We start from the raw sequence: 15,821 nt of genomic DNA, 5'->3' as shown, positions 1-15,821 counted from the left end.
AGAAAAGTCCATCATGTCATAAATAAATAAATAAATATAAATAAATAAAATAAATCATCAGTTTTTTTTAAATTATAGAAATTGTTCATTTTCATTTAGCTTTTATTTGAAATCATTAATGTTTTTTTAAAATTCATTTATTAATAATATTTAAACGAGTACATTTCACACCTTTTTTGCGAGCTTTGAACTCAGCAATGGACTCGTAACGTCATAGAAAACTATATCTTCAAAAAATCGTTATATTAGGTATTAATATTACTTTATAATTTATTGTATTCATTAATTTTATTTTTGCCATTTGTACATCCAAGTTTACAAATGTCTAATTTATAATAAATTATACATACTTTATTATATTTTCTTTTGATACATATGAATCCAGCTTGAATCTATCAATTTGTGCAGACTTTAAAGTTTTCGGCAGCGCATCAAATATCGCATTCCTTTGTTATAGTAAACTATTTTGTTTATTTGTAGTCTAATTTCATTGCCCTTCTTTGTGTTATGTCTGTGAATGTAATTTTGTTTGAAACGTATTTTGGTAACAGGTTGTTTATTATTGTATGTATAAATATCATCACGTTCAAGATCAGCATCTGTTTCACTTTTAGCCGATTTAGTTCCTTTAGCGTTAATTTTAAAAGTCTATTTCGCTTCGGTTTTTTTTATTCTTTTCTCCAACAATGCATAGAGTGCCCCAGGTGAAATTTATTGTTTGATTATTTTCATAATAAAATAATAAACATTATAATTGTTATTAAATTACACAATTCAGATTTAATTATAAATATTTTATACGATAATATAATTCAGAAAATTGCATAAGGAATATGAGAAGTGTATGAAGGAAGTAGGTGGTTAGAGTGTAGAATGTGTGGGTATTATAATTGAAACGTATTGCAGATGTAAGGATCCATAGAGTTATTTGTGTTTTGGAAGTATTATTCTCATTGATCTATTTAGGAGAATTTGCATCTTATTTTGTTCTCTGTCATTACATAAGAAAATACTCATTAAGCAGGAGTCAAAATGTGGAGCAATATTGGAGTTGTATATAGTGACAAATTCTTCCCAAAAAAGAAATATTCTTTCCAATTTTCTTTTGTGTATACTCAGCATGCTTGTTAAAGGTTAAGTTAATTAACTTGCTTCCTTTTTTATAAATGCGTCCTGGTGTATATTTCTTCTAACTTACCTAATTTTAGAGTGAATAAATATTGGGTAGTAGTGTTATTAGGTTACTTTAAGTAAAATTCTAGGAATATTTTCTACACTATGTTTTTTATTCATTTGTAAATGCAAATATTAAAATCTCATAATTTATCAATACATACATATTTTATGCTAGATTTATAAAAAAATATGGCACAAGAATACAATTTCAATCGAATAAAGCAATTGTCGCCAAGTTTGGGAGTTGAAACTCAGCAAATTTTCCCAGCGGTCACAACGCTTTCAAAATTCTCGGGCAAATAACGCGATTTTTTTTTATTTTTCACGCTATTTTCTGGTAGGTATTTAGAATAAGAAAGTAATATTACATTATAAATTTAAAAAAAAAAACTGCTTTTTGCTTTTTACAAAATATGTTTAACATATTGTTGCAAGCAAAATACCACCGCTTGTGCTGAAAAATAACACTTATCGTTTAATATGCGGTTAAATATACATGGAGATACCGATATGAAATACTGTTAATTTATCAAAAATATGATCAAATAATTCGTTTCCCTGTTAAAAATGGGACTGCGAATCTATGACCAATGAATTGAAAGAGTTTATAACAAAGTATCAGTTATAAGCAAATGTTTCATGCGGACGGTGGAACACGCGATCATACAAATACTGATATACTTATATTGTAGCACTCCGTCATGATATCTATTAGGAAAAGAAAAGAATGTTTTCGATATATTCTGAATGACTAATATTTTATCATGAATTTAGCGCGCTCCCACTTTTTTTTAACAGGATCATTTAATCTCGAATCTGAATTTCGCCAAAAAAATAACGCGAATGTAACCAAGAATAACGCGAAATTCTTCAGACCCAATTACACAGATTACCTACTCTGATTACTATGAATGTTAACTTTACAAGGACAAATTTAGCTTCGCCGGAGTATGCACTGTCATTAATCAATTGTAATCTTTGATCAACGGTTGATTTTTATGCAGCTTTAACTTTATATAAACACAAGCATTGTGTGTATTTGCAGGCGTCAAAAGGCGATATATTTACTCCCGTCTGAATAAAGATTTACGGCACGCGATATCAATACCGATACGCGATTAACGCGATACCATCGATCTACCAAAGCAAATACGGAACGCGTAATCGAATTTCGAAGCAATTCAAAACATACCTGTTTTATTACATCGCAAGTGTCATCTGAAGAAACCTGAAGTTGGCAACTAAATGAGAAATGCGAAAATAACCGTGTTTTTGAGGATTGGAACAACATGGTGTGAAAAATCTTGCGTGAATTTTTATTATGAGTAAATATTTTTACCCGAGCAGTATACGGCCCAATAAACCGTAGAGTTATACTAACGCTTTCTATGCATACAAAATTTGGTTAATCTGTACATAACCATGAATGAGTAGGAAGTAGAAGATCCTACTCAGTACCTATGACAAATTATAGCGCACAGACATACGTATAGTAGTATCATAGATCTATTAATTCATTTATTCGAGTTCTTCATTCGATAGTTTTATACTTAAAAATATATAATTAAGGTACGTGCACAATATATTATATGGGTACAAGCTAAAAGATTTTAATCACATTGATATGCTTCTTCCACTGCGTTAAGCCCTTAATTAATCGTAAATTAGAAGTTAACTATTACTAATTGATTTAATTAACTATTCATAAAATTACGCTAAGGAATATCACAAAATCTTAACACAAGTGCATTAAAAAAATATTTTCAATGCAAAGTAAAGTATAAGAAAACTTATTATGTACGACTTAATACATATTCCGTCTTACTCAAAATAGATAATACGGAGAGATAAGAACGGGTTACTCATAATCACGCGAGGGCGTACTGTGTATACCGTTCATACTACGGCAGTATTAGTTTTTAAACCGCCCGACCCTCAGGATTAGGGACGTGTTATGATCGTATTAAGACGGAGTTCGCGGACTCTATTAACATCTGGTTGATTTGACAAATATCGATCGGTCGTGCAATGAAAATGTAAAAAAGCAGTAAAACCCATTTGCAGCACCATCACCATCGATGTACCAAAGCAAATACGAAACGCATAATCAAATTTCGAAGCAATTCAAAATATACCGATTTTATTACATCGCAAGTGTCATCTGAAGAAACCTGAAGTTTGCAACTAAATGAGAAATGCGAAAATAACCGTGTTTTTGAGGATTGGAACAAGGTGGTGTGAAAAATCTTGCTTGAATGTTATTATGAGTAAAGATTTTTACCCGAGCAGTATACGACCCAATACACCGTAGAGTTATACCAACGCTGCAGCGGCGTATTAGGGAATCTTTATAAATAAGACTCTTAAGTTTTAATACTCGAACAGGCTTAGCTCTAGTGAGGTTAAATTGAATTGGAATCGATAGATTTGAACACATGAAGAAACCATAAAACAAACAGTAAATTATTGATATTATTTCTTTGGTACTGGCTTCTCCTAGAAGACTCCCATTTTTTGTACAGATGGCAAATCTGATTGCCTTTTGACTTTTATTTCGAATCAGATGACGGTGGTTTAAACGTACGGGAAGAGGTTGTTTGACTGCTCCTCGAGTGAGGCTTCTTCGAGTCCCCTAAAGCCTGGTTACGTTTTCTGCAGCACATCTTCTTGATGGACTTCCTGAATCCATTGTGCCACCAGGCGTATATGAGCGGGTTCAACAAACTGTTGAGGAATCCCAAGATGGCCAGCGGACTGGCAATGGCGTATTTAAGACGCTGGCACCTCTGCGGGGTGGTTTGGGGGTCACAGAAGACATATATGCTGCAAGCCACGAAGTAAGGCAGCCAAGTGCAGACGAAACTTCCCGTTGTGAAGAAGACTACTTTAATTGCCTTCCATTTGGTTGGATCCCCTGGCTTCTTGTTGTCTTCTAGGACATATTCTCTCTTGCCTTGCCCCCTTCCTATTTTCCTGAGTCGGTTGACCAGTTTTCTCCACCTCGAAGGTTCTGGTTGTGCGTGCACGTATATGACTTCCTTGAATTTTACAATATCCTCGTTTTTGTTTTCTTCGTTTTCTTCTTCCAATACCGCTGACACAGTTTTGATAGCTGGTTTAACAGTTGAATTTTGCGTCTTGCTCACTGTGCCGCCTCTGAACATCCTCAGATTTGAAGTGCCGTGCTCATCTGTGGCCGCATTGTCTTCTCCTATCTTCTTGAGTTGAATCACCTTCTTGATGGCGTTGTAAAGTATGATGGAGTAAAGCACGATGACCAGCAGTACGGGGATGAATCCCACCACTGAGGTGAATATGACGAGGTGCTTGGGAGCAAGTATGATGAACCAGCATACTCGTCCATTGTTTGTGTCTCCCGCCCATCCCATCATTGGCAGAAATCCTATCACAAGTCCTGCAAAAAGATATAATAATTTCAATGGATTTCTTTGATCCCAAATTGTTGAGTTCATTTCTAGGGGCCAGCTAGTAGCTAATTTCCAAGATTTTTTTATTTGACTGAGTATTGAACCTTCCTCTCAAGGACTGACTAAAATAAGTGAACACCGCTAACGGCGCTTATACCCAAGTCGATTCCCAATTGAATAGGACTGAGATATCTAACAAGTTTCAAATAATTGGGTGCTTCACTAGGATGGATCTGAAAGTGTCCTTAACTTTTTGAAAATAGTATTATATTTATACTTACCACAATAATTATAATACGTCCAGGTTAGTGACTTGAGTGGTTAAAAGCGTTAGTTACCCATCAAGAGGTAGCGGGTTCAATGTTCGACTATCGGAACTTTCCATCATTGCCAAAGAAAATTTTACCGCTTTAAATTATTGTAGTAGGAAATCAAATATTTTAACCAGGGTTTGTTTGGGTTTCAGTTTAATTAATGAAGAAAGACATATAATAATGAATCTCACCTAAAAGCCAAGTGGCGGCAATCATGCATCGTGCTCTGGTGGGGTAGACCCAGCGATGGTACTTCATCCCGTACAGGATATACAGGAATCGGTCCACGGCGATGAGGCCCACGCTATATATTGATGCCAGGGTACTGGAAACTATCATTCCTGAAATAATCCATTAAATAATCACGATTCTATCATTTTAATTGATTCTAAGATACCACGTTGCAGAGCAGATGCTCTAGCACACCAAAAGACAAGATCAACACTATAAAATCAAATTTCTAAAACAGTACCTACATATATTTAATTGCTCTAACCCTTCAGGATAATTTGTTCGCTTTTGGCAACAAATCATGTAGTCTCATAGTTGTCTCCCTTACTGTTACGGTGTTAGAAAGAGAAAACACCATGATTTATATTCTAATATAACACTCAATCTTTACAATACAAAATCTTTTTTTTCCAACAATTATATTATTTGTATCATTGTGAAAAAAATTAATTCCATCGAGGTTTAATGACGCAGTTCCCAACCCTGATGTGTTTATTATGATTAGAATTATTTTACTTGCACTGTATTGAGATATTTGACCTACTTTATACCAATGATTCCTGCAGATTATTATTTGGAGTAAAAAATGTTAATGAAATTTGGTCTCTGGTGACATTTTTTTGCTTTGTAATGTCGTAACTTCTCACTCTGCCAAGTACTGATTTTTTAAAGTTTTTTTTTTAAATCGCGCAGCGACCAAAATGTAATTTACATTTGTTTACTTCAAATAATCTCAGGAATCACTTCAAGTCAGGTACGTCACTTAACACCCTGTATATTATTTATTTTCTTATTAAGTATGTTTGTATACGTATAGGTACATGGTGTAACAAAAAATAGTTGCGTCATTTATGTCGCACAATTCACATCTCGCCTTTGGCTTGGACCAGTTCTTAGCGTGAGGTAAAATTTATCTTAATGGTGACCGAATAAATAATCAAAATGATAATTCATCACATCTTTAAAAAGTCATATAAAGTCATGGAAAGTGATGAAACAAAAACTTTATTAACTGGGTTAAGTAGGTTAGGTTAGGTTTAAAAATTTTTTTTCATCGTTTCTAATGATTTTATATCACTTTTTAAAGGTGTGTTGAATTGTCACTGTGTTGAGTTATCATGGAACCGTGATAGTTTTGAACCCGATAAGTGACTCTGTTGTCGAGACATAATTTTTATTTATTTATTTTTTCAACTAAAATTTTAATTTTATTTTTTTTTCAGATTTCTCATCCAAAACTACATACAACCTAAAGTTTTAGCTTCCCTACATAAAAGGTGGTCTGTGGCAGGACAACATCTTATAATATAAAATGCATTCAAACGGTTGACTTAAATTAAATCTGGTTTTCTAATCTTAGTATATAAAAATTCAGTTTGCCCATAGACATATGAATATTAGTAGACCTGCCCTAAGTGATTAAAAGCGTATTATCCCCACTCCCCATACCGGTTCCATTGAGCCGGATGGGCTCGCATATGGCCTCAAGTGAAATTTGAAAACGTGACGTCATCATTCTTGTGCGAACTATGGTCGAGGCATCATCGGTTCATTTTACGAAATAACACGGCAAAATGTTGACTTGTGATATGAAAACTTGTAAAAATAGATGTGAAAAAGAGAATAAACCCAATTGTCGTATTACATTCCATAAGTAAGCATTATTTTACTTTATTTTAAGCTTATTCACACCGTATTATATGGATCAGTTTTAGAAACATATACTATCACATCACAATGTAGCGATTCTCAAGTGTGCTCATCGTTGTTTACTGGGGTAAGTAAATTATGAGACATTTGTAAAAGTGTCTTAACTAAATACTCTGAAACTAACTACGACTCTGAAAATAGAAGCTGCCTTACTTTGCCGAATTTGGACTTCGCAAATTAGTTCATAACGTGGCGAGTAATTTGCGCTCCCATGTAGAAATGTCTATTCATTCAAAAGCAGATTTTACTTTTAAGAACTAAATGGTGATATTATAATGCGAGATGCCTATTTACTGTCAGATTGATTTATTGACGAATCACAGTCAGCCTTACTCCCTTCGTTCTTCAACAGTTGATTTTACCCCTCGCCATTATCTTCTCGTCTATTAATTCCTATGTCTGTGAGTTTGCCCATGTTTGTGCTCATAAAACTCAAAAACACGTTGACTGATATCGCTGAAAATTTCAAAATTTGTTCTTATTAGTGCAAGGAGTGTTTAGAGAGTGGTTTGAATAGTAGAAGAAGACTGGGACGCCCGAGCAATACTAAACGCGATATCTGTGAACCGTAATGAGATACGAAGTCGAATTTAAGTCCATGTAATGCAGCTTTTTAACAGTAACATTATGGTATACAGTAGTGAATGGTTGAAGTAGTCGGTGGCGCCAGAGAAAGACATTAGCAATATCGAAGCATTGCGGGGGATCCATTAGTATTTTATGTAAAAAGAAATATGTTTAGAAAATGTCTACTTTTGTAATTGATAATGGGGTATTTTAATGAACTATAAATACTAATTATTATTTTTTTGGTAAATTAATGTTTTTAAGACAAGATTTTTTTTATGCATAGCACAAAGGATAACAATTATTTTAATAAGCAATAATTGTTCGCCTGAAACACTCATCCACATTGAAAAATCTCCTGATAAAAGATACATGACGCCAACGGGACTCGAACCCGTGTCCCTTCGATTTCCGGTCGAATGGAAAAATAAAATATAGTCGAAGGGACACGGGTTCGAGTCCCGTTGGCGTCATGTATCTTTTATCAGGAGATTTTTCAATGTGGATGAGTGTTTCAGGCGAACAATTATTGCTTATAAAAATAACTATAAATACCGTTAAAATGTGGGATAGATTTAAAGTTTTTTTTTCTGATTATATTTTACGTGAAACCGCACAAGAGTCCCAACTGCTCTCAACCGTCTGGAGCCTGTGAGACTGGCATCCCCAATTGGGGTGTGTTGTAAGGCTGAAGGTAGTGGGAAGGGGAAGGAGATGGGGAAGAAGACTTTGGGGAAGTACCTGACTATTCATATCTGGTCACCAAATACGGCCAAAGCCATTCCAAGCAACGTTTCAATTCTGAATGGTGGTCTTACACCAGGGCAATACTGAGAGTATCTTCCACTCTGAAACGTGCCGCAAATATACTATATATTATTTTTAAATGAGTAATTTGTGGAATAACACAAATTACTCAAATAAAATTTACTTGCGCACGTCGGGATTTACCATTATTATTGATTTCAAAACCGCACATTCCGAAGCGGTTCCAACTGGCTACAACGTTATTATGTCTGGTAAGATGGCTGTCGCCAACGTCGCCCGGCGTGACGTCACCATCGCCAAATTCACAAATTAAAACGAACACCTCGTTTGGGTGGCAAATCGAAAATGGAAAATTTTAAATCGCAGTAGAAAATTTATCCATCAACATAAAAATAAAATTTAAATACCTTTATTATTGTTTTTTTTTCGAGAATAGAAAGGAACAGTGTAAATACTAATTATCATGTAACCGCTATATCTATATTCAATTGTCACAAAATTTAATTTACTTTTATCTATGTTACATAGGCAATCTTCTCATGGAATGTAACTAATAAAATAAAATAAAAAAAATAAAAAAAAGTATGTATGTAAATATTTAATATACCACCACATAATTGTATCTTTTTGTCTTTTTACATATAAATATATATATATATATATTTTACATATATATATATATATATTTATATATATATATATATATATATATATATATATATATATATATATATATTTATCCCCTCTCGTACTATGTTGATCTTGCGCGACGGTACGCCAGGTATATGTTGATCCGTTTGCATTTGTTGATCCACCTCGGATATGTTGATCCATTACCCAAGCTGGCATACATATGTAAATCCCTATAGATCAACTTGTGTCATCGAGATTTAGCTGTAAGCCACGCCCATTTTTCGGTCGCATATACATTTTACACGATTTATTTTGTTGATCTATATATTTCTGACAAACTTGACGGCTTGCATGCGTTGTAAATTGAAAACCGCAGATTTCGCGCGCGTTGTGGTACTTTTTAGATTGTGTTAGAACATCCATATTCTATGAAAATGACTTTGTACTTAAAGAGGATAGACTGCCTCACGAGTATTTATATTGAAAAACTTTCGCAAACATCAAATCCATGCTAAAAAAATCTTTTGAACTTGATTAAACAAAAATTGTAAATTTAATACATCATTTACTACGTTTCGTGACTTAGCAGGGGTGCCCGGGTTCATGGGGTGAGGTTTGTCTGGGTTATTTTATAAGAGAAATTTTGAACTTTGATTGAATAAAATTTTATTTTAATGTATCTTTTACCATCTCTCCCGACTTAAGTTTCTTATAATGATTAAGTTGAAACAAAGCGTAATATCCATAATATGTGCCTATTAAAATTGCGGCGATTAGATTGGTGAGAATTTAATAATTTCAAATTTTAAATTAAAATTGCTATAAATTTATTTAAATTTGTTGTTTATTAAACATGGCTAAAGTCATTTCAAGCACCGATTCCAACCAACGATGTTTTAGTATATGTTCGTCAATCAACAGGAGCCATAATGTCTGTACATCAGAGCCCTCGAGAACTATTTCAATTATGTGTACCGCCGCCCCGGGAACCATTTATTAGATTACCAACACCCCTACCATAGGTCACGGCCAACCTTTAGCGAGATTGTTGTTTATTTCTTATATTTTTTACATCATTTCCACACAGGAGGCCCTGAGGAAAATCGTAACCCTCAGGGCCTATGTCATCTTTGTGAATGCTGTGTTGGGGGAATTTTGAAGGAAAGGAAGGAGAGTGAGTTCTGGGAAGTAAATAGGTTTGATGGGTGGGTAGTAATCTGGGGTTCAGTGTGTTTGAGTGATATACATAACTGAATCTAACTCTCCTACTGCGTTGCAAGGCGATGCGTTGAAAGAGGACTAATCGATCCGGCCCACCACGCAGTTATTAGGCAGGCGCATCCGCCGCCAAGCCCCTCACATACCTCATCCCATAAAATCGGGCACTCCTGATAAGTCACCAAACATATCAAACAACTTGGGGAGACCTATGGCAGAAGTGTGGGTTATCCAATAAATGGTTCCCGGGGCCGTGGTACACATACCCTCCTCCCAAATTGTGATAAACGTCTACTTTCAAATGTAAAACATAATTTAAAAAGTACCTAAATGACGGCCTCTGTTATCGAGGGGTAAGGCTATCGACTAGCAATCCGAAGGTCGCGGGCTGAAATAAATTTTACTAAAATTAAATTGTACTATTTTACAATTAGTGTTTGGCAACCAGATCTGAATAGCCAGGTACTATCCCAACTTCCTCCTCGTCATCTCCTTCGAGGTTCACAATATCTTCAGTCTCACGACAACCCTGATTTGGGATGCCATAGTCTCACTGGCTCCAGGGACTCTGGTGTGATATTCATATTTTTTTTTTAAATGAAAACAGAAATAGTGTCAGTGAATAACATTCATTTAACATGACCACCCAACGAGAGGCTGATTTGTTTCACAGTTTATGGATGACACGTGCAGTGCTATACTAATACCAGCTAGAGGAGAGCGTAAAACACTTCAATATTTTTTTATTTAAATTTTGATAATTCCTCGATGATTCATATTAATATTTCATAAAAAAATACAAATGAAATCACACCACATCCAGACAAAGAAGCCGATATGTTTTTATACACTAAAAAGTTTTTTTGGATATTCTCTGTATGAAAACTAATTTCGTTAATAAAATAATACTGTATTGTGAATTTGATCAGACCTACTATTCGTTGTTAAGATAATGCACCTGCGGACTCAGGCCTTAAAGTAATAATACTCTAAGTCTCTAGCCGCCGGCCGGGATATAACGACACCCTGATTAGAATACATTTAATTGTTTTGTCTTTGATATCATAAATATTTTTAATAAATTAAAAACGGCTATGGAATTCCACGTTTTGCCACCGCGATACTATTGATTACTTAACATGGCTAAATATTTCATAACGACTTATTAACGATTCCAGAATGTATTTCATTTATTACTGTTTTAAAAATTTTTCTGTTTCTTTAGACGATTTTTTTTTATAAAGTGCCTATAAACTACATTTTATTATTTATCCACTGGAGCGATTTCTGCCATATTTTAGACCGGTCGGTGGCCGAGTTGACATCGCGTTTGGGTCCCACCCAGGCATAGTGTGTTCAATTCCTGGGCTGGCTAAGTCCCCCATCACAACACAAGCAACATTTTCAGCTGACTGTGGTGGTAGTAGGAGATTTTCAAATATTGCCAGGTTATTCTTAACCCGGGAATGTTTGTCTTTCTTTTCAAAAATTAGTTTATATTGTTTATGTTTTTATGTTTTCGGGGGATACCAGTACAATTGACCCAGTACTACAACTAAACGTCAGTTTTTTTTTTAAAGTTTCTGTGAATACAGCTCCCAAGTCTTGCTCAAGTGCATGTCCGTCCGTAACACTTAGTCAATGTACTTATTTGTTCGTTGTCCTCTCGTTCCTAATGTGAAGTTGCTATTTTAATTTTAATTCATAAATGATATCCCTGAGGCGTATGTGTGGTTAAACCATGTTTGATCGTGTGAGGAATGTGGAGATCCGCAAAGAGTGCAAGGCTGATGTAAGCGTAATGAGTAAGATTAAGAAAGGGACGCTTAGATGGTTTGGGCATGTAGAGCGAATGAGCGAAGATAGGAGTGTGTAAAGAGGATATATGATGCAAATGTGAATGGTAGCAGAAGTCGGGAAAGCCCGAAGAAGACATGGCACGATCAAGTGAATCAGATACTCGAGTCGGGTCATGTCAAGAGTCAGAATAATAGAAGAGTATTATGAGACGATGTATGAATGTGAATGAGGCAAGAAGTGTGTGCCAAGACCGAGTTGTTTGGCGGTCCGTCCTCTCTGTCTACCCCTGCGGGGAAATGGCGTGATAGTTAATTAGTTAGTTAGTTAAATATACACGTTGTTTGGGGGAAAGTTTTATCTCATTCATAAAAAAAAACCTTTTTTCCTTCTTTTTTATTGAGATTAAAGCAAACTATGATATAAACATAATTTTATTTTTTTATTTTATTACACTAAATAGTTACGGTTCGTGACTAGACTGATTTTCTTGATGCCAGATAGTGTATTACGTTAAACATAATTGAAATTTTTAAAAATTATTATTCAACTAATTAAAAAACTCCTTTTCCTCGTCGAAGTTATTAAAATTGGACAACTTTGGTTGAATTGGTTCAATTGGCCACATATAGAATTCATTTGGCCCACTGTAAAAAAAACTTCATACAAAATATAATCGAACAAATTGATTAAATATAATTGCATTTGTAACCACCTTGTAGCTGTTTTTTAGTTTATGATTTATTTATTTCAAAGAAAGATGCCGACTTCCGGTCATATTGTTGTATAATATTAAATATGAGATGTTTCTTGTAAGAGCATTTCATTTTATTTAGAGAACTTTAAAATATAAACATTTCCGGTAAGGGTTCCATGATAACTCAACACAGTGACAATTCAACACACCTTTAAAAAGTGATGTAAAGTCATTAGAAACGATGAATAAAAAATTTAAACCTGACCGAACCTAACCTACTTAACCCAGTTAATAATGTTTTTGTTTCATCACTTTCCATGACTTTACATAACTTTTTAAAGATGTGATGAATTATCATTTTGATGATTTATCTGGTCATCTCCGGTAAGATGTAACAATCGTTTATACAGAATATTAATATTTGAAGTTGAGTTGAGTTCTGCGATTATTAAGCTTACGAGTTTTTTTAAATTCTAAAATAATGTGATAATCGATAAAAGATGGGTGGATTCATTGCTTATAATATAGATCATTTTGTATGTCTCTTTATTCAAATTCGGAGGTATGACTTTTTTATGTGACACCTCTCACAAGAGTGCCCTTGTCTTTATACGTTAAATACATAGAAACTATGTCTCCACCCAGTTGGGCAGCGTTATGGGGCGGATTAAGATAGGGTCTGTAGGAATGAATTTATTAATGCGGGTCTTAAAGAGGCCCGGATTATATTGAGGAAGAAAAACAGATGCCGATAGCTCGTTCCACATACGAGCCGACTTACGATAAAACGAGTCGGAGAAACGACCCGTTCATATATGTATCGATAACATCAATCCGCTCGTGTCCGTCGAGTTGTCGAGTATCAAGCAGTTGTCGAGTATCAAGCACGTGCACGGTGCACTGGGGATCAATGCTGCTAGCTCCTTTTAACAGGCTCTAATAAAATATCTGTAGAATAGACACAGCATACGCACATTTCGTCATACATGATTTTACCGTACATATGCCTCAGGGATCTCATTTCTACAGTATTCAGTCTACTTTCAGCCTTCTTCTGCCAGTTCCATGCCTCACTTCCATATATTAGGGTAGGTACCAGCACTCCATTGTGGACTGCTAGCTTCGCTTCTTTGGACAGTTTTTTCTTAGCTCCAACCTCGTCCAATCATCCATTAATTACCCATTATAACCAAGAACCCGGCCACCCCTACTAAGTCACGAAGCGTAATCAGGAGAGATGGTAATAGATGCAAGTTCAATATTTCCCATATAACATTATGCCTTTTGCCGCCATTTTGGATTTTGATGGTCAAAAGGTATCCCTCAACCAGTCTCTTTCGATCCGGCCCGCCACGCAGTAGGTATTTTTTTAATGGATTTGATTTTTGCGAAAGTTTCGTTTCAATCTAAATACGCATACATTTCTTATAAACAATTCAAGCAACAAACAGTCGAATGAACACGTCATTTTGATTTGAAACGGTACCATCTCACAGTCATTTCATGCGATATTCGACTCTAGAGACTAATACTTTGGGTTCAATATCACAAAAGATTACGGAATCAGATAAAACCTTGTGATGAACAGTCCACCGATTGCTCTTGATTGGTTCATTTAGTAAAACCATATATAGGGACACAGATCAACTTTGTCCAATAACTTCTTACCTGGATCAACATACTACGGGAATAGATCAATATATATGAGATCAACATAAGTATGCCAATTTAGGTAGATCAACATAAATTATGCATCCGATTTCCATACAAATTTAGAAAATTTTATGAACAGTATATCAAATGGTTTTTCTGGCAAACTGGCAACATTGATAATTATTGTACCACTGTTGTCAATTCATTCAGATGTATTCCACAATAGCCAAGTTATATGGTGTTAAAGGTGGATCAACATAGTCTAACAACTTCTTACTGGATCAACATACTACGGGAAGAGGTCAATATATATATATATATATATATATATATATATATATATATATATATATATATATATATATATATATATATATATATATATATATATATATATATATATATATATATATATATATATATATATATATTTAAAATACATACATTTCTTTTGGAACAAATATAATATGTGATTTACCCGCCTCGGAACAGACTTTGTCTAGTGAGGCGGGTAAAAGAAAAGAAAACAATGTAAACAACCATGAAATTAAATAAACGCCCGGGTTGCCGGCACTGAAACTGAAAACTGAAATACCCCATTGGTAGAATTAATTATGGATACTCTGAAAAGAAATTGTATTTAACGTACCCAGCTGCAAAGAGCAGATGATATGAGTTCTGCTGGTCTTCGGAAAAGACTGTCCGAAGATGACTGCAATTCCTGTCACCAAGTCTGCCATGGCCACGTTGCCCAGCAGCAAGTAAGTGCACCTTGGCTGCTGACCTACAATCCATTAAATACAAATTAACATTTCCATCGGTAATTAAAATATCCGGCAAGATTTCCCTATTCTCTCTAAGGTTGTCTTGCCTTCGTTGCCATACGAATTAGGGTTGAGTACCTCATACAAGATGCACTACAGAAATAGCACTAAAGAAATGTCCCATACAGAAACGTTAAAACCCACCACTTCTCAAAATATATTAGTCCCAACCATTGATGTATTATACTTAGATGAGACACTAAGCGAAAAAATTGGTTCAATTTTTTAACCTCCCAACGCTCTATAAAACTACAGAATATGGTCTACTTGCTCTGTTTATTGCGTTCCCGTATCACGTTTCGTCGAGATTTAGTACTCAAAAGCGCCTCTAATCGTATAGCTCTATGGTTCCAACTGTTTTTCTTTGTATTACTACAAAAGATTTCGTCTTAATTGTTTTATGTGATTACCGCACAAGAAACGCAACTGCTCCTAACCGTCTGGAGCCATTTTTATTTGGTACAATATTTTTTACATTTTATATTTTCCAGTAATGTAGGCCTCACTGGGTAGCTTGCCCGTGCTGAGGCCTCCATTTTATAATATGAAAATATAATCTACATAATACATTTAAAGAGAAAATAATACATTTAAAATTAAAAATACATAATAATATATTTAAAATTAAAAAATAATACATTGAAAATAATCTTGTGTGTTTGTGAGTGATGTGTGTTTATATTTGTTTTGTGTGTTACGTGTAGGTTTTATTTTTATTTTATGCTATGACATTTTGGTAATATTGTCTTTTTTGTTCTTTAATCCATTTTGTAATTTTGTGTATGAATTTATTTTTATTTTCCTC

At 34.5% G+C, this 15,821-nt stretch overlaps 2 protein-coding genes across 2 annotated transcripts in view; one reads left to right on the top strand and one right to left on the bottom strand.

The window, feature by feature from the left end:
* Bili (FERM domain-containing protein 8 Bili) overlaps positions 1–15,821 on the top strand; it is a 106,783-nt gene that overhangs the window by 35,000 nt on the left and 55,962 nt on the right. The gene's annotated exons all lie outside the window — the stretch shown is intronic.
* The window catches only part of LOC149416757 (glucose-dependent insulinotropic receptor-like), a 33,805-nt gene continuing 19,717 nt past the window's right edge, over positions 1,734–15,821 (bottom strand). The window contains exons 3-5 of the mRNA XM_089640943.1: positions 14,842–14,976; positions 5,110–5,259; positions 1,734–4,591 (exon numbers count right to left, since the gene is read on the bottom strand). Coding sequence (XP_089497069.1) covers positions 3,726–4,591; positions 5,110–5,259; positions 14,842–14,976 — 1,151 coding nt within the window. The 3' untranslated portion in view covers positions 1,734–3,725. The remainder of the gene's footprint in view (positions 4,592–5,109; positions 5,260–14,841; positions 14,977–15,821) is intronic.

Source organism: Hesperophylax consimilis, chromosome 16, assembly GCF_061612785.1.
Source record: "Hesperophylax consimilis isolate HC1 chromosome 16, BYU_Hcon_1.0, whole genome shotgun sequence".
NCBI classification, from domain to species: domain Eukaryota; kingdom Metazoa; phylum Arthropoda; class Insecta; order Trichoptera; family Limnephilidae; genus Hesperophylax; species Hesperophylax consimilis.
Note: the sequence above shows the minus strand (reverse complement) of the source record. Positions and strands in the feature narration are given on the sequence as shown.